Source organism: Scyliorhinus canicula, chromosome 5, assembly GCF_902713615.1.
Source record: "Scyliorhinus canicula chromosome 5, sScyCan1.1, whole genome shotgun sequence".
Taxonomy (NCBI): domain Eukaryota; kingdom Metazoa; phylum Chordata; class Chondrichthyes; order Carcharhiniformes; family Scyliorhinidae; genus Scyliorhinus; species Scyliorhinus canicula.
Genome location: NC_052150.1, coordinates 222404059 through 222422349, shown reverse-complemented (window position 1 = coordinate 222422349; position 18291 = coordinate 222404059). Strand labels below are relative to the sequence as shown.

The window sequence follows — 18291 nt, the reverse complement described above, 5'->3', positions numbered from 1 at the left end:
CCCAACACATTCCCCCCCCAACACATCCCCCCACCCCCAACACATCCCCCTCCCTAACACATCCCCCCTCCCACCCCTAACACACCCCCCCCTAACACATCCCCCCCTCCCACCCCAACACATCCCCCCTAACACCCCCCCCCCCAACACATCCCCCCTCCCACCCCTAACACATCCCCCCTAACACACCCCCCCCTAACACATCCCCCATCCCACCCCAACACATCCCCCCCCCCCAACACATCCCCCCCTCTCCCCTAACACATTCCCCCCCCAACACATCACCCCTCCCCCACCCCCCAACACATTCCCCCCAACACATCCCCCCACCCCCAACACATCCCCCCCTAACACATCCCCCCCTCCCACCCCTAACACATCCCCCCCTCCCACCCCTAACACATCCCCCCACCCCCCAACACATTCCCCCCCAACACATCACCCCTCCCCCACCCCCAACACATTCCCCCCAACACATCACCCCTCCCCCACCCCCCAACACATTCCCCCAACACATCCCCCACCCCCCAACACATTCCCCCCACCCCCCAACACATTCCCCCCCGCAACACATTCCCCCCCCCCCCCAACACATTCCCACCCCCCCCCCCCCCAACACATCCCCCCCCCCCCCCCCCAAATTCTATCGAAATAACTGGAGACTAATATCCTGGAGAATATGAAATGTTGTCTTTCCCATTTGGTGAATTTGGGTTGAAGTGATCACTGGGGCCCGTTATTGAATCTCCCGCTTTAACACAATTTTATGGAGGAGTTGCCGGAACAAGAGAACGCTGGAAACACCGGCTCAGTGAAGGTGGTTTTAAACGTGTGTAAGTGTTGCTGATTCTCATTGACCTGGTAAAAGGACACGGTCCCGGCCTCGTAATCCAGCTGGATGCGCATCCTGCTAATGGCTGGGTACTTGATTAAGAAAGTCTGCTGGTTCTTATGACAAGCTGTCAGTGAACCGCGATAGAAATAGAGACACCACGACTTATTGCTGTTGGTGAAGTAAGAGTCCAGCCCACCCCGTTCTATGGTCCCGTAGGCAACACCCACCCCCCAGGCAATGCCACCAGTCTTCACATCCCAGGAGTGGCAGCCGGCGGTGAAGCTCTGAGCGCACAGGATCTGATGCATGTTCTCGAACATCTTGGAGTTGTGCCAGGAGTTCTCTCCCATGTACCCGAACATGACTGTCTTCTCATCGTCGGAGACGTTCAGGAGCCAATAGGCTGAATCTGGGTCCAGGGACAGAATCGACCACTGATCTAGGGGAGGGAGGGAGACACAAAGAGGTCAGAAGGTGTGGTATGTTCAATAGGTGGCCCAGAGGTAAACGCCATCAGCAGGTCCATCAATCATATCGATCCACCCACTCCCCGTTACCAGACAGGCACAATTTAATAATAGGAGCACTATAGACAAATTCCACCAAATAGTGGAAGGGATAGAATCATAGAATTCACAGTGCAGAATGAGGCCATTTGGCCCATCGAATCTGCACCAGCCCTTGGAAAGAACACCCTACTTAAGCACACGCCTTCACTCCATCCCCACAACCTGACCTAACCTTTTTGGACACTAAGGGGCAATTTATCATGGCCAATCCAGCTAACCTGCATATCTTTGGACTGTGGCAGGAAACCGGAGCACCCGGAGGAAACCCACGCAGCCACGGGGGAGAACGTGCAGACTCCGCGCAGATAGTGACCCAAGCCGGGAATCGAACCTGGGACCCTGGAGTTGTGAAGCAACTGTGCTAACCACTGCGCTGCCCCTAAATGATTTCAAAAGGAATCTAGGCAGGTATATGAGCGAAAAGGAAATATGAAAGGCTGTTAAGTAGATAGAATGGGAGGGGGCATGTGGATAAACATGAGCCTAGTCAAGTTGGGCCAAATGCCCTCTTTCTGTGCTGCAAATTCAATGTTAAAACAAATACTGGCCCAGGAATCTCAGAGTTTCTCTTGAGTAAAGAGGCTAAGACATCACCCTGTATATTTTTTGAATATCACAGTGTGGTGAATGTAATATAGATGTATATATGTTAATTCACACTGTCTTTGTAAGCGCAGTAGCGCTATCCTACCACTAGGGGTAGCGCTGGGAGCACTCAGGAACTTGTACTGGGCTCCACCCTTGGCTCCGCCCACGACTCCTCCCCCTAGTACCGCTGTATAAATACCCGTGTCCAGAGTCAGCCTGAGTTCACTATGAGTTCATCGACAGGTAACAGGCTGGCTCTGAAGTAAGTCGATTAAAGCCTAGATTCACATCGGAAACACGTGTCTGGTGAATTGATGGTTCCATCACACAGCTATAGATATCAGCATGGCAACTTCTAAAATTTAAAAAACTGGACAAAGGCCTTTTAAAATGGCTGAATCTATGTCTGTGACCCCTGAACAAAATCTGACAATTTCAAAGAAACCGACACCTCAGAAGAGTCACTGACAATATATTGTGGGTTGCAGAGACTAAATTCAAAGAGAACTATACAAAGGGATTTCATAAACCAGGCTGGCCAGCTGGAGCCTATCCATCTGACAGGACAAAGGACCCCACAATCCCCCCTCAAAGACTCAATGCTTTGAACATTTCACCATCTCGAGAACGTACTTGGGGTTGGGTGGATGCACACCGTTTGTCAAAGACACTGGGAAGAGGTGGCAGTCATGTGACGTGACCCTCTAAGCTGGTGGAACTAGTTCTATTGCCTCCCCAAAGCTCACTCTGCCATTTTAACATCTTGGAGCAACAGCACCGACTAGATTGAATACCTGGTCTCACCTACGCCGTTTCTACTGGAACTTCTCTACCATCGCATACAAGACTGATTCCTATCTGCATGTCTATCTTCTCATGTGAAGTCAACTCCACTTGAAAAGCAAATTATACATCATCAGACTTCAGCCTGCTGGCCTCTGCGAAGGAATTTCTCAATTGGATTTTGATTCTGGACTCTATTCCTCTCTTACTGCGTGAACGTACAGGAGATTATGTTGCGACCACCAGCCGAACCTGCATTATTAATATAAAATTGGATCACACCAAAATGGAGGGTTGGGAAACATGCCACTGCTTATAAAGGAGGAAGCAAATCAAAACGCCTGTCTCTTCATGGGCATTCCCATTCCTGACCATAACAATTCATATCGCTGCATCTGTCTCTGATGTTTTCATCTAGAATCTCCATGTCCGATTGTGTCTACATTAATATCTTAGTGTGTGTGTTTTAGCCGATACCTCTGTGCACGTTCCCAGCTATAATTTGTTCATGTATGCATGTATTTGTGTGTTTATCGCGGGATGATTCTTCACAGAGGGAGGCCATTTGGTCCAATATTCCTGTGCTGGTACATTGGCAGAGCTATCCAATTCGTCCCAATTGCTCTTTCCCCATACATGTGTAATTATTTCCCTTTGCCTGGGGCGGCATGTGGTTAGCACTGGGACTGCGGCGCTGAGGACCCGGGTTCGAACCCCGACCCTGGCTCACTGTCCGTGTGGAGTTTGCACATTCTCCCCGTGTCTGCGTGGGATTCACCCCCACAGCCCAAAGATGTGCCGGTTAGGTGGATTGTCCACGCTAAATTGCCCCTTAATTGGAAAAGGAATATAGTTGGCGACTCCAAATTTATAAAGAAATTTATAAAACTATTTCCCTTTGCAGTATTTATCAGTGGTCTTTTAGAAGTTGCGATTCAAACTGCTTTCACTCACTCATACTGTGCATTCCAGATCATAGCAACTCAACTGAGTTTTATAAAAAGTTTCCTCATCTCCCCACTAGTTCTTTTCAAACAGCACAAAACTCACCTTCTAGGACAACCAGACCCTTGTGTGTGTGTGTGTGTGTGTGTGGGGGGGGGGGGGGGGGGCAGCTCTACTGGGGCAGCTGACTAATACAGAGCAAGGCTCGGGGCCTTCCTCACGTTCCGGAACAGAGACAGCCGGACCTGGGGGGGAACTCCTCTCCTGGGGCACCTGATCAATGCAGAGCGAGGCTCGGGGCCTTCACACACCTTCCTGGAGTGGAGTCAGCCACACCAGCTATTGGGCAGCTAATAAATACACAGTGAGGCTCTGGGCCTTCACACACCTTCCTGGAGTGGAGTCAGCCACACCAGCTATTGGGCAGCTAATAAATACACAGTGAGGCTCTGGACCTTCACACACCTTCCTGGAGTGGAGTCAGCCACACTAGCTATTGGGCAGCTGATAAATACACAGTGAGGCTCGGGCCTTCACTCACCTTCGGGGATTGGGGGACCTGCGAGGGAACACTTCTACTGGCAGTGAGCTGATTTTTAAAAGAATCCAGGAGGAGACATCACAGGAAAATGCTAAACTCATTTGTTGTTGAGAAGCTGCTGCAAGGAAAGATTAAAAAGTGCGAGACTGAGAGCGGAGCCGGGAGGATAGAAGAGCGCAAGAACGAACGAGACAGAGAATGTGCTGCAAGGACAAAAGAGCGCGTGAAAGAGCAAGACTGAGGGTGGAGCTGGGACGATAACAGAGAGTGAGAAAGAGCGGGACTGAGAGCGGAGCCGGGAGGGTAACAGAGAGTGAGAAAGAGCGGGACTGAGGGTGGAGCTGGGACGATAACAGAGAGTGAGAAAGAGTGAGACTGAGAGCGGAGCCGGGAGGGTAACAGAGAGTGAGATAGAGCGAGACTGAGAACGGAGCCGGGAGGGTAACAGAGAGTGAGAAATAGTGAGACTGAGAGCGGAGCCGGGAGGATAACAGAGAGTGAGAAAGAGCGGGACTGAGAAAGGAGCTGGGAGTGTAACAGAGAGTGAGAAAGAGCGGGACTGAGAGCGGAGCCGGGAGGATAACAGAGATTGAGAAAGAGCGGGACTGAGAGCGGGGCCGGGAGGGTAACAGAGAGTGAGAAAGAGCGAGATTGAAAGCGGAGCCGGGAGGGTAACAGAGTGAGAAAGAGCGAGACTGAGAGCGGAGCTGGGAGGGTAACAGAGAGTGAGAAAGAGCGAGACTGAGAACGGAGCCGGGAGGGTAACAGAGAGTGAGAAAGAGCGGGACTGAGAGCGGAGCCGGGAGGATAACAGAGAGTGAGAAAGAGCGGGACTGAGAGCGGAGCCGGGAGGGTAACAGAGAGTGAGAAAGAGCGAGACTGAGAGCGGAGCCGGGAGGATAACAGAGAGTGAGAAAGAGTGAGACTGAGAGCGGGGCCGGGAGGGTAACAGAGAGTGAGAAAGAGCGAGACTGAGAGCGGAGCCGGGAGGGTAACAGAGAGTGAGAAAGAGCGAGACTGAGATCGGAGCCGGGAGGGTAACAGAGAGTGAGAAAGAGCGAGACTGGGATCGGAGCCGGGAGAGTAACAGAGAGTGAGAAAGAGCGAGACTGAGAGCGGAGCCGGGAGGGTAACAGAGAGTGAGAAAGAGCGAGACTGAGAACGGAGCCGGGGGATAAAAGATCTTTCAGAAGGCTTTCAACCAAGTCCCACAGGTGGTGGAGGCAGTGACCCTCATAACATTTAACAAGTATTTAGAGGTGATGCCAAGGCAGGCTAGGCCAAGTGCTGGAAAATGGGATTGGAATGGTTATGCGGTTGTTTTTGTCTGGCGCAGAGATGATGGGCCGAAGGGCCTTTTCTGTGGTGTAGACTTCAATGACTCTCTTACTCTATGATAATATCTCAAGTGTGGCCTCACCAAGGCCTTGTTTAATTGCAGCAAGGCATCCTTGCTCTTGTACTCAAATCCTCTCGCTATGAAGGCCACATACCATTTGCCTTCTTCATTGCCTACTGCACCCGCATGCTTACCTTCAGCCGCTGGTGTCCGAAGATACCCAGATCTCGTTCCACATTCCCCTCTCTCAAACATAGCCTTTCAGATAATAATCTGCCTTCCTGTTTTTGCTCCTGAAACGGATAATCTCACATTATACTGTATCTGCCATGCATTTGCCCACTCTCCCTGTCCAAATCCCGCTGAAGCATCTCTGCAACCTCCTCACAGCTCACCCTCCCACCCAATTTTGTGACATTTGAAAATTTGGAGAAGTGACATTTAGTTCCCTCGTCTAAATCATGAATATAAATGGTGAACAGCTGGGGTCCCAGCACCGATTCCTGCGGTACCCCACTACTCACTGCCTGCCATTCGGAAAAAGACCCATTTATTCCTACTCTTTGTTTCCTGACTGTCTTTATTAGAATTTGCATTTCTAGAAACAGACACAACAAAATTACAAAATAAAAGCACACATAAGGAGAGCGGTAAAATGGGCTCACTCGCAGTAAAGTGGATGAACTAATCGGGTAAATAGATGTAAACGGGTATGATATAGTCGGGATTATGGAGACATGGTTGCAGGGTGATCAGGGATGGGAACTGAATGTCCAGGGTATTCAGTATTTAGGAACGACAGAAAAAAGGAAAAGGTGGTGCGGTTGCATTGCTGGTCAAGGAGGAAATTAACACAATAGTGAGAGAGGATATTCCCTCTGGCAATGCGGAATCTATATAGGTAGAGCTGCGAAATGCCAAGGGGCAAAAAAACATTCGTGGCCGTCATATATAGATCACCAAACTGCAGTGATATTGTTGGGAATGGCATTAAACAGGAAATTAGAGACGCATGTGATAAAGGAACAACTGTAATTATGGGTGATTTTAAGCTACATATAGGTTCGGAAAATCAAATTAGTCACAATACCGTAGAGGAGGAATTCTTGGAGTGTAGGTGGGATGATTTTCTGGAACAATATGTTGAGGAGCCAACTAGAGAACAGGCCGTCCGAGATTGATAACTGTGTAACGAGAACCAAATCATTGGCAATCTAGTTGTGCAAAACCCGTTGGGGATGAGCGACCATAATATGATAGAATTTTTCAACAAGGTGGAGAGTGAAGTAGTTGATTCTGACACGAGGGACCTGACTTTTAACAAAGGAAATTACGATGAAATCAGGCGTGAGTTGGCTATGATCGTTTGGGGGATGTTACTTTGAGGGATGACAGTGGATAGGCAATGGCAAACATTCAAAGAATGCATGGAGGAACTGCAACAATTGTTTATTCCCGCCTGGCAGAAAAGTAAAACAGAAAATGTAGCCAATCGGGAATTCCGGTGGCGGCTATGGAGGAATAAGTCGCACATCTCGTGGTTCTCGATCCGGTCGGACTTTTAGACCTTTTTCCCCGACTTTTTTGTACTTTTGAGTGCCGGATCTGAAGGCATCGGCACTCAGGCACTGACTCCAGGTTTAGATGAATGGAATTCAGAAGCAGGAAGAATCGCTGAAGAACAGCTGAAGAAGTGGGCAAACAAGGGCAGTGTAGCAGCTGCTGCCAAGGACAATATGGCCGATGTCCGGACCCCGGTGCAGACAGCCCAGCCAACGACGGAGCATCTGCTGAACGTCATCCAAGATCGTTTCACCGCGCTGAAACGGGACAGTTTAGACCCGATTCAGAAATCAATCGAACGCCTGGAGCACAGGCTGGATGCCCAGAAGCTGGAAAAGGCGCTGAATGAGCAGGAGGATCACCAAATGGTGGTGGAGGTGGAGATAGAGAGGCTGAAGGACCAACAAAAAAGGCTCCTGGAGAAGGTGGAGGACGTGGAAAACAGGTCCCGTCGGCAGAATTTGAGAATTGTTGGTCTCCCGGAGGGGGCTGAGGGAGGGGATGCTGCCACGTATGTGGCAGGTATGTTCCAGAAGCTGTTGGTAGATGATGCCTTCCCTCGCCCGGTGGAGGTGGACAGGGGCACAGAGCGCTGGCGAGGCAGCCGCGAGCGAGGGGCCCTCTCCCCGAGCGATGGTGGTCAGGTTCCTGGACAGGTTCCTGGACAAGGAGCGGGTGCTACAATGGGCCAAGCACACGCGGAGCTTCCATTGGAATAACAGTGTCTTGCGGATCTACTAGGACCTGAGCGTGGAGGTGGCCAGAAGGAGGACAGACTACAGGTAAGTCAAAGAGATTCTGTTTAAGAAGCAGGTAAAGTTTGGGCTGCTCTACCCGACGTGCCTGTGGGTCACACATGAGGGATGGCACCATTACTTTGAGGAGCCCGAGGAGGCGATGGACTTTGCCAAGAGAGAGGGGCTGGTGCTGAACTGAGGACCTTTTGGACTTTTGTTAAAAAGACACTAAGCGATGTTTACACGTTTTTCTTGTGTTGTGTTTTTTCCCTGTTTTTTTTCTCTCCTGTATTTGAGTATTCCCTGGAAAAAGAGGGTAGTTAAGGTATTTGGTGCTGGGGACTTTTTGTGTTCGAATCAGGGTGGTTGGAAGTGCCTATTACTTATTTTGTTTTATTCGATTTGCACTAGCGTCGGGGTTTCCTTTGTTCCTTGTGTTTCTTTTTTCAGAGCAATTGCTCGAGGATGATTGGTTTGGGGACGTGGTGTTGATGGGGGGGGCGGGGTTGGGTCAGAGGGAACAATAGGTGGGAGACTTGTTGGCGCCGGAGTCAAAAGTCACCAGGCTAGCTGGGTGAGCTGATCTACAGAAGCCAGGTGGGGGGTGTGTATATAGCTAGTTTATGGCAGGGGTTAGGTTACAGGGTGTTGTCACTGGAGGGGGGGGGGGGGGGAAGGAGGGGTGTAGTTGATCTGCTGACGAGGGAGGGACTTGGGTTCGGTAACATGGAGGAGGTCGGAGGTGGGGGCTGCCAGGAGGCGGGCCAGGGGAAGCGCGGCACAGGGGTTAGGGGCGGCCCCAGGAAAGGAGATGGCTGATCGGTGAGGGGGGGGGGGGGGCATGGTGCCCCCAAACCAGGCTGATCACCTGGAACGTTAGAGGGTTAAACGGGCCGGTAAAGAGGGCACGTGTTGGCGCATCTGAGGGCGCTGAAGGCGGAACGTACTAATGCTTCAGGAGACCCATCTGAAAGTAACTGACCAGATCAGATTGAGGAAGGGCTGGATCAGCCAGGTCTTCCATTCGGGGCTGGACACTAAAACCAGGGGGTCGCGATTTTGGTCAACAAACGGGTGCAATTCGAGGTGGGCAGCACAATCTCGAATGGGGGAGGCAGATTTGTCCTGGTGAGTGGCAAGCTCGAGGGGATGAGGGTAGTTCTGGTCAATGTATATGCCCCAAACTGGGATAATGTGGAGTTTATTAAGAGACTGCTGGGGAAGATACTTGACCTGGACTCACACAGGCTGATTATGGGAGGGGATTTTTAACACAGTCCTTGACCCCGGCCTAGACCGGTCGTGTTCAAGAACGGGTAGGATGCAGGCAATGGCAAAAGAACTGAGGGGGACTTATAGAGCAAATGGGGAGGGCTGATCCATGGAGGGCTAGTCGGCCGACGGGGAAGGAGTTTTCGTTCTATTCACGTGTTCATAAGGTGTATGAAATGAAATGAAATGAAAATCGCTTATTGTCACGAGTAGGCTTCAATGAAGTTACTGTGAAAAGCCCCTAGTCGCCACATTCCGGCGCTTGTTCGGGGAGGCTGTTACAAGAATTGAACCGTGCTGCTGGCCTGCCTTGGTCTGCTTTCAAAGCCAGCGATTTAGCCCAGTGTGCTAATCAGCCCCCTATTTTTTTCATCATGAGCAGGGATTTGCTGGTGAGGGTGACGGACGTAGAATATTCGGCGATCGCTATTTCGGACCATGGCCTACACTGGGTTGATCTGCAGGTCTGTAAGGAAAGTTTCCAGCGCCCTCAATGGAGGCTACAGGTCGGTTTGTTGGCGGACGAGGCGGTGTGTGAGAGGGTGAGGAAATGTATGCAGGACTACCCGCAGGTCAATGATACAGGGGAAGTCTCAGCTGCGGTGCTCTGGGAGGCGCTGAAGGTGGTGGTGAGAGGGGAGCTGATCTCGATTCGAGTACATAGGGACAGGACGGACAGGGCAGAAATGGACTGACTGGTAAAGGAAATCTTACAGACAGACAGGAGGTACGCAGAGACCCAAAGGGCAGAGCTATTAAGGGAACGACAAAGGCTACAGACTGAGTTTGGGGTGTTGTACACATGTAAGGCTGTGGAGCAACGTAGAAAGGCGAGGGGTGAGATTTACGAGCACGGGGAGAAAGCCAGTAGAATGCACAGCAGCTGAGGAAGAGGGAGGCGGCTAGGAAAATAGGGAAGGCGGTCGACGGGGGGGGGGGAAAGTTGGTCGGGGATCCTGCAGGGCTGAAGAAGGTGTTCAAGGACTTCTATAGTAAACTTTACACCTCGGAACCCCCTGCGGGGCCGGAGGGGATGAGGCACTTTCTGGATGGACTGACCTTCCCAATAGTGGCCAGGGGTTTGGTAGACGGGCTGGGGGCCCCGATTAGGACCGGAGAAATATTGAGGGTCTTGAGGGCCATGCAATCGGGTAAAGCCCCGGGGCCGGATGGGTATCCTGTGGAGTATTATAAAAGGTTCTCTGAGATAGTGGGGCCGGTGCTGGTTAGGGTTTTCAATGAGGCAAGAGACAGAGGGGTTTTACCCCCAACGATGTCACAGGCCACCATCTCCCTGATATTGAAACGGGACAAAGACCCGGAGGCATGTGGGTCCGATAGGCCGATCTCTCTGCTCAACGTAGATGCTAAAATACTGGCCAAGCCCTTGGCTGCTGGAATTGAGGACTGTTGCCGGACGTTATTATGGAAGATCAAACCGGGTTCGTCAAGGGCAGGCAGCTGGTGGCCAACCTGAGAAGGCTGCTGAATGTAATCATGATGCCCCCGGAGAGTAGGGAGGCAGAGGTAATTAAGGCAATGGATGCCCAGAAGCCTTTCGACCGGGTTGAGTGGACTATTTATGGGAGGTGTTGGGAGGATTTGGGTTCAGGGAGGGCTTTATCGACTGGGTCAGACTGTTGTACCAGGCTCCGGAGGCTAGTGTAAGGACGAATAGGACGACGTCTGACTATTTTAGACTGTACCGAGGGACAAGGCTGGGGTGCCCCCTCTCCCCACTGCTGTTTGTGCTAGCAATAGAGCCGCTGGCAATTGCGCTGAGAGCTTCTAGCGGGGGGGTGGAACATAAAGTTCTGTTGTACGCCGACGACCTGCTCTTATACATCACGGGTCCAGTGGCTGGGATAGATGAAATCATGGGAATCCTGAAGGAATTTGGCCGGTTCTCGGAGTACAAACTGAACATGGCAAAGAGTGAGTTGTTTGTAGTCCAGGGGAGGGACCAGGAGGATCGGTTGAGGGGGCTGCCATTCGGGCTAGTAGGGGACAGTTTTAGATACTTAGGGATACAGGAGGCGCGGGACTGGGGCTGGTTGCACAAGTTGAACTTGTCTCGGTTGGTGGAGCAAATGAGGGTCGAGTTCCGGAGGTGGGATGCGCTCCCACTATCACTAGCGGGGAGAGTACAGACGGTTAAAATGACGATCCTCCCGAGATTCCTGTTCGTCTTCCGGTGTCTCCCCATTTTATTCCGCGGTCTTTTTTCAAGAAGGTCAATAAAATGATTATGGGATTTGTGTGGGCGGGAAAGTCCCCGTGGGTGAGGAGATTGATGCTCGAGAGGAACCGTGGGGTAGGGGGGGCTGGCGCTGCCAAACTTTAGTAATTACTACTGGGCGGCCAACATAGCTTTGATAAGGAAGTGGACGGTGGATGCGGGGTTGGTTTGGGGGCGGATGGAGGCCGCTTTGTGCAGGGGCACCAGCTTGGCAGCCCTGGTTACGGTGCCCCTGCCACTCCCGCTGGCACGGCACACCACCAGCCCTATAGTGGTGGCGACTTTGCGGATCTGGGGCCATTGGAGAAGGCACGTGGGGGGAATGGGAGCATCGGTTTGGTCCCCAATCTGCTACAATCACCCGTTTGCCCCGGGGAATATGGACGGTGGGTTCCGAACATGGTGGAGGACTGGGATTGAGAGGATGGGGGATCTGTTCTTGGAAGGGAGCTTCCCGAGCATGAGGGCATTGGAGGAGAAATTTGGGCCGGCGAGAGGGAAGGATTTCAGGTACGTGCAGGTGCAGGACTTTCTATGCAGACAGATTCCATCCTTCCCACGCCTGCCACTTAGGGCGATCCAGGACAGGGTAATGTCCAGTAGATGGGTGGGGGAGGGGAGGGTCTCGGATATATATAAAGAACTTATGGGAGCAGAGGAGACACAGATCGAGGAGCTGACGCTTAAGTGGGAAGAGGAGCTCGGGGGTGAGATGGAAGAGGGCTTATGGGTGAAGGCGTTGAGTAAGGTAAACGTGACCGCAACATGCGTTTGTCGTCCACCGGGCCCACATGACAGTGGCCGGATGAGTAAAGATTTTGGATTGGAGGACAGGTGCGTCAGATGTTCGGGAAGACCAGCAAACCATGTCCACATGTTCTGGGCATGTCCAAAACTCAGGGAGTACTGGCAGGGATTCGCAGACGTTATGTCCCGGGTACTGAAAACGAGGGTGGTGATGAGTCCAGAGGTGGCAATATTTGGGGTTACGGAGGACCCGGGAGTCCAAGAGGAGAGAGAGGCTGACATTTTGGCCTTTGCTTCCCTGGTAGCCCGGTGAAGAATTCTGTTGGCATGGAGGGACCCAAAGGCCCCGTGTCAGAGGCCTGGCTATCGGACATGGCGAGCTTTCTGGGTTTGGAGAAAATTAAGTTCGCTCTGAGAGGGTCACTGTCAGGGTTCGCCTGGAGGTGGCAACCATTTATCGACTTCTTCGCAGAAAATTAATCGTCAGCAGGGGGGGTGGGGTGTGGGGCGGGAGGGGGGGTTAGGGTAACGTGGATTAGGGGGGTAGTTAGTCTGGTCCTTGTACATAAGAACATAAGAACTAGGAGCAGGAGTAGGCCATCTGGCCCCTCGAGCCTGCTCCGCCATTCAATGAGATCATGGCTGATGTTTTGTGGACTCAGCTCCACTTTCCGGCCCGAACACCATAACCCTTAATCCCTTTATTCTTCAAAAAACTATCTATCTTTACCTTAAAAACATGTAATGAAGGAGCCTCAACTGCTTCACTGGGCAAGGAATTCCATATATTCACAACCCTTTGGGTGAAGAAGTTCCTCCTAATTCCCCTAGTTCTGCTTTCACCCGCCAGTGGAAACAACCTGCTCGCATCTATCCTATCTATTCCCTTCATACTTTTAAATGTTTCTATAAGATCCCCCCTCATTCTTCTAAATTCCAACGAGTACAGTCCCAGTCTACTCAACCTCTCCTCGTAATCCAACCCCTTCAGCGCTGGGATTAACCTAGTGAATCTCCTCTGCACACCCTCCAGTGCCAGTATGTCCTTTCTCAAGTAAGGAGGCCAAAACTGAACACAATACTCCAGGTGTGTCCTCACTAACACCTTATACAATTGCAACATAACCTCCCTAGTCTTAAACTCCATCCCTCTAGCAATGAAGGACAACATTCCATTTGCCTTCTTAATCACCTGTTGCACCTGTAAACCAACTTTCTGTGATTCATGCACTAGCACACCCAGATCTCTCTGCACAGAGGCATGCTTTAATATTTTATCGTTTAAATAATAATCCCGTTTGCTGTTACTCCTACCAAAATGGATAACCTCACATTTGTCAACATTGTATTCCATCTGCCAGACCCTAGCCCATTCACTTAACCTATCCAAATCCCTCTGCAGACTTCCAGCATCCTCTGCACTTTTTGCTTTACCACTCACCTTAGTGTCATCTGCAAACTTGGACACATTGCCCTTGGTCCCCAACTCCAAATCATCTATGTAAATTGTGAACAATTGTGGGCCCAACAAGGATCCCTGAGGGACACCACTAGCTACTGATTGCCAACCAGAGAAACACCCATTAATCCCCACTCTTTGCTTTCTATTAATTAACCAATCCTCTATCCATGCTTACCCTTACTTTACCCTTAATGCCATGCATCTTTATCTTATGCAGCAACCTTTTGTGTGGCACCTTGTCAAAGGCTTTCTGGAAATCAAGATATACCACATCCATTGGCTCCCCGTTATCTACTGCACTGGTAATGTCCTCAAAAAATTCCACTAAATTAGTAAGGCATGACCTGCCCTTTATGAACCCATGCTGCGTCTGCCCAATGGGACAATTTCTATCCAGATACCTCGCTATTTCTTCCTTGATGATAGATTCCAGCATCTTCCCTACTACCGAAGTTAAGCTCACTGGCCTATAATTTCCTGCTCTCTGCCTACCTCCTTTTTTAAACAGTGGTGTCACGTTTGCTAATTTCCAATCCACCGGGACCACCACAGAGTCTAGTGAATTTTGGTAAATCATCATTAGTGCATCTGCAATTTCCCTAACCATTTCTTTTAGCACTCTGGGATGCATTCCATCAGGGCCAGGAGACTTATCTATCTTTAGCCCCATTAGCTTGGCCATCACTACCTCCTTAGTGATAACAATCTTCTCAAGGTCCTCACCTTGAGGACTGTCCTCATTAACACTACACCCTTGTCTGCTTCATCCGATGCCAATGCTTATGTAGTACATTGTATATATTGTGTTGCCCTATTATGTATTCTCATGTATTTTCTTGAATTCTGTTCAATTCCCTTTTCTTCCCATGTACTGAATGATCTGTTGAGCTGCTTGCAGAAAAATACTTTTCACTGTACCTCGGTACACGTGACAATAAACAAATCCAATCCAATCCAACCTGCCATAGCCTCATTTCTATCAGTCACTGGCATCTTATTTGTGTCTTCCACTGTTAAGACCGACCCAAAAAACCTGTTCAGTTCCTCAGCCATTTCCTCATCTCCATTATTAAAACTCCCTTCTCATCCCCTAAAGGACCAATATTTACCTTAGCCACTCTTTTTTGTTATATATATTTGTAAAAACTTTTACTGTCTGTTTTTATATTCTGAGCAAGTTTACTCTCATACTCTATCTTACTCTTCTTTATAGCTTTTTTAGTAGCTTTCTGTTGCCCCCTAAAGATTTCCCAGTCCTCTAGTCTCTCACCAATCTTTGCCACTTTATATGCTATTTCCTTCAATTTGATACTCTCCCTTATTTCCTTAGATATCCACGGTCGATTTTCCCTCTTTCTACCGTCCTTCCTTTTTGTTGGTATAAACCTTTGCTGAGTACTGTGAAATATCACTTGGAAGGTTCTCCACTGTTCCTCAACTGTTCCACCATAAAGTCTTTGCTCCCAGTCTACCTTAGCTAGTTCTTCTCTCATCCCATTCTAATCTCCTTTGTTTAAGCACAAAACACTAGTATTTGATTTTACTTTCTCACCCTCCATCTGTATTTTAAATTCCACCATATTGTGATCGCTCCTTCCGAGAGGATCCCTAACTATGAGATCATGAATCAATCCTGTCTCATTACACAGGACAAGATCTAGGACCGCTTGTTTCCTCGTAGGTTCCATTACATACTGTTCTAGGAAACAATCGCGGATACATTCTATAAACCCCTCCTGATAACTGCTGTACCATTTCTACATGCATCAGTTATTTCTTTGTTTATTGCCTGCCCCACCATAACGTTACTATTTGGTGGCCGATAGACTACTCCTATCAGTGACTTTTTCGCCTTACTATTCCTCCACAGCACCGATGTCATCCCTTACTATTGCCCGGATGTCATCCTTAAATAACAGAGCAACACCACCTCCCTTACCATCCACTCTGTCCTTCCGAATAGTTTGATACCCTCGGATATTTAACTCCCAATCGTGACCATCCTTTAACCATGTTTCAATAATGGCCACTAAATCATAGTCATTCACGATGATTTGTGCGATCAATTCATTTACTTTATTCCGAATACTACGAGCATTCAGGTAAAGTACACTTATGTTGGTTTTTTTACCTCTGTTTTGAATCTTAACATCTCCAGTTTTATTCCTTTTAGTATTACTGGGCCTATTCACTGAGCTCCCCTCAGTCACTGTACCTTGTACTGTCGCCCTTTTAGATTTTTGACTATGTCTTCTCTGCCTTGCACTTTTCCCCTTACTTCCTTTTGCTTCTGTCCCTGTTTTACTACCTTCCAACTTCCTGCATCGGTTCCCATCCCCCTGCCACATTAGTTTAAACCCTCCCCAACAGCTCTAGAAAACACCCCCCCAGGACATCGGTTCCAGTCCTGCCCAGGTGCAGACCGTCTGGTTTGTACTGGTCCCACCTCCCTCAGAACCGGTCCCAATGCCCCAGGAATTTGAATCCTTCCCTCTTGCACCATCCCTTGAGCTACGCATTCATCCTATCTATCCTGGCATTCCTACTCTGACTAGCTCGTGGCACTGGTAGCAATCCTGAGATTACTACCTTTGAGGTCCTACTTTTTAGTTTAACTCCTAACTCCCTGAATTCCGCTTGTAGGGCCTCATCCTGATTTTTACCTATATTGTTGGTGCCTATGTGCACCACGACAGCTGGCTGTTCACCCTCCCCCCCAGAATGTCCTGCAGCCGCTCCGAGACATCCTTGACCCTTGCACCAGGGAGGCAACATACCATCCTGGAGTCTCGATTGCGTCCACAGAACCGCCTGTCTATTCCCCTTTCGATCAAGTCCCCTATCACTATAGCCCTGCCATTTTTCTTCCTGCCCTGCTGTGCAGCAGAGCCAGCCACGGTGCCATGAACCTTGCTGCTGCCTTCCCCTGGTGAGCCATCTCCCCCATACACCTGTACTGCCTTCCTACTCGTTCTCTGTCTTTTGGTCACCCATTTGCTATCTCCCTCAGTAACTTTCACCTGCGGTGTGACCAACTCACTAAACGTGCTATCCACGACCTCCTCAGCATCATGGATGCTCCAAAGTGAGCCCATCCGCAGCTCCAGAACCGTCAAGCGGTCTAACAGGAGCTGCAACTGAACACACTTCTTGCACGTGAAGGAGCCAGGGACAGTGGACGTGTCCCTGAACTCCCACATCGCACACGAGGAGCATGACACGGGTCTGGGATCTCCTGCCATGTCTTAAACCTTAGGTAAACTTATACAACTACAATTTCAAAATAAAAATAAATAAATTAGACAATGAAAAGAAAAACTACTTACCAGTCACTTACCAGGGTTAAAACGCACCTCTGAAAAAGCACCTTCTCTCACTCTGCACCGAATTACCTCACTGCACCAAATTACCAAGTTGCAATTCCCACTCTAGATCTGCCTCACTCTGGATGTGTCTCCTTGAAAAGCGCAAGCTTGTAGGAGGAGAGCTGGTTTTCTTGCACTATATTGACTGTTCTTTGCGCACTGGTTTATATTGTTGTTATTTATTATGCCAAAATGTCTTAATAAAATTGTTTATCAAAAAAAAAAAGAAAATGTGGCCAATCAATGGCTTACAGGGGAAATTAGGGATAGTGCTCGATCCAAGGACGCAGCATACAAATTGGCAAAGAAAAATAATAGGTCTGAGGATTGGGAGCTGTTTAGAGTTCAGCAAAGAAGGACCAAGGGATTGATTAAGAAGGGGAAAATAGAGTATGAAAGTAAGTTTGCAGGGAACGTACAAACTGTTTCTATAGGTACATGAAGAGAAAAAGATCGGTGAAGGCAAATGTAGGTCCCTTACAATCAGAAACAAGGGAATGCCTAATGGGGGGGGGGGGGGGGGGGACGAAGAAATGGCTGAGCAACTAAACACATACTTTAGTTCTGTCTTCACAAATGAGGACACAGATAAGATACCAGTAATGTTGTGGAATGAAGGATTTAGTGAGAGGGAGTAACTAAAGGTGATCAATATCAGTCGAGGAATGGTGTTGGGGAAATTGATGGGATGAATTCCCAGGGCCTGATAATCAGTTTTTGTATTCGTTCATGGGATGTGGGCATTGCTGGCATTTGCTGCCCATCCCTGAGGCTAGACCAGGTAAGGATAGCAGATTTATTTTCCTAAAGGACACTAGTAAACCAGGTGGGTTTTTTTTACAACAATCACCAGCGGTTTATGGCCTTTTAACATTCCAGATTTGTATTGAATTCAAATTTCACCATCTGCCACAGAGCATGACTCTGGGTCTCTGGATTATTAGTCCAGCGTCAATACCACTACGCCACAGGGCAGCATGGTGGCACAGTGGTTAGCATTGCTGCCTACGGCGCTGAGGACCCGGGTTCAAATCCCGGCCCTGGGTCACTGTCCGTGTGGAGTTTGCACATTCCCCCCGTGTCTGCGTGGGTCTCACCCCCACAACCCAAAGATGTGCAGGGTAGGTAGATTGGCCACTCTAAATTGCTCCTTAATTGGAAAAAATAATTGGGTACTCTAAAATAAAAAAAAATTAAAAATACCACTACACCACTGCCTCCCCACGTCTGCACCCCAGGCTACTGAAGGAGGTGACTCTAGAAATAGTGGATGCATTGGTGGTCATCTCCCAGGAATCGGTAGACT

At 49.5% G+C, this 18291-nt stretch overlaps 1 protein-coding gene across 2 annotated transcripts in view; it reads right to left on the bottom strand.

Annotated features, from left to right (window-relative positions):
- Positions 1–636: 636 nt before the first annotated feature.
- The window catches only part of LOC119966604 (tripartite motif-containing protein 14-like), a 60471-nt gene continuing 42816 nt past the window's right edge, over positions 637–18291 (bottom strand). For both annotated transcript variants that reach the window (XM_038798574.1, XM_038798575.1), the window contains one exon: positions 637–1274. In XM_038798574.1, coding sequence (XP_038654502.1) covers positions 754–1274 — 521 coding nt within the window. In that variant the 3' untranslated portion in view covers positions 637–753. The remainder of the gene's footprint in view (positions 1275–18291) is intronic.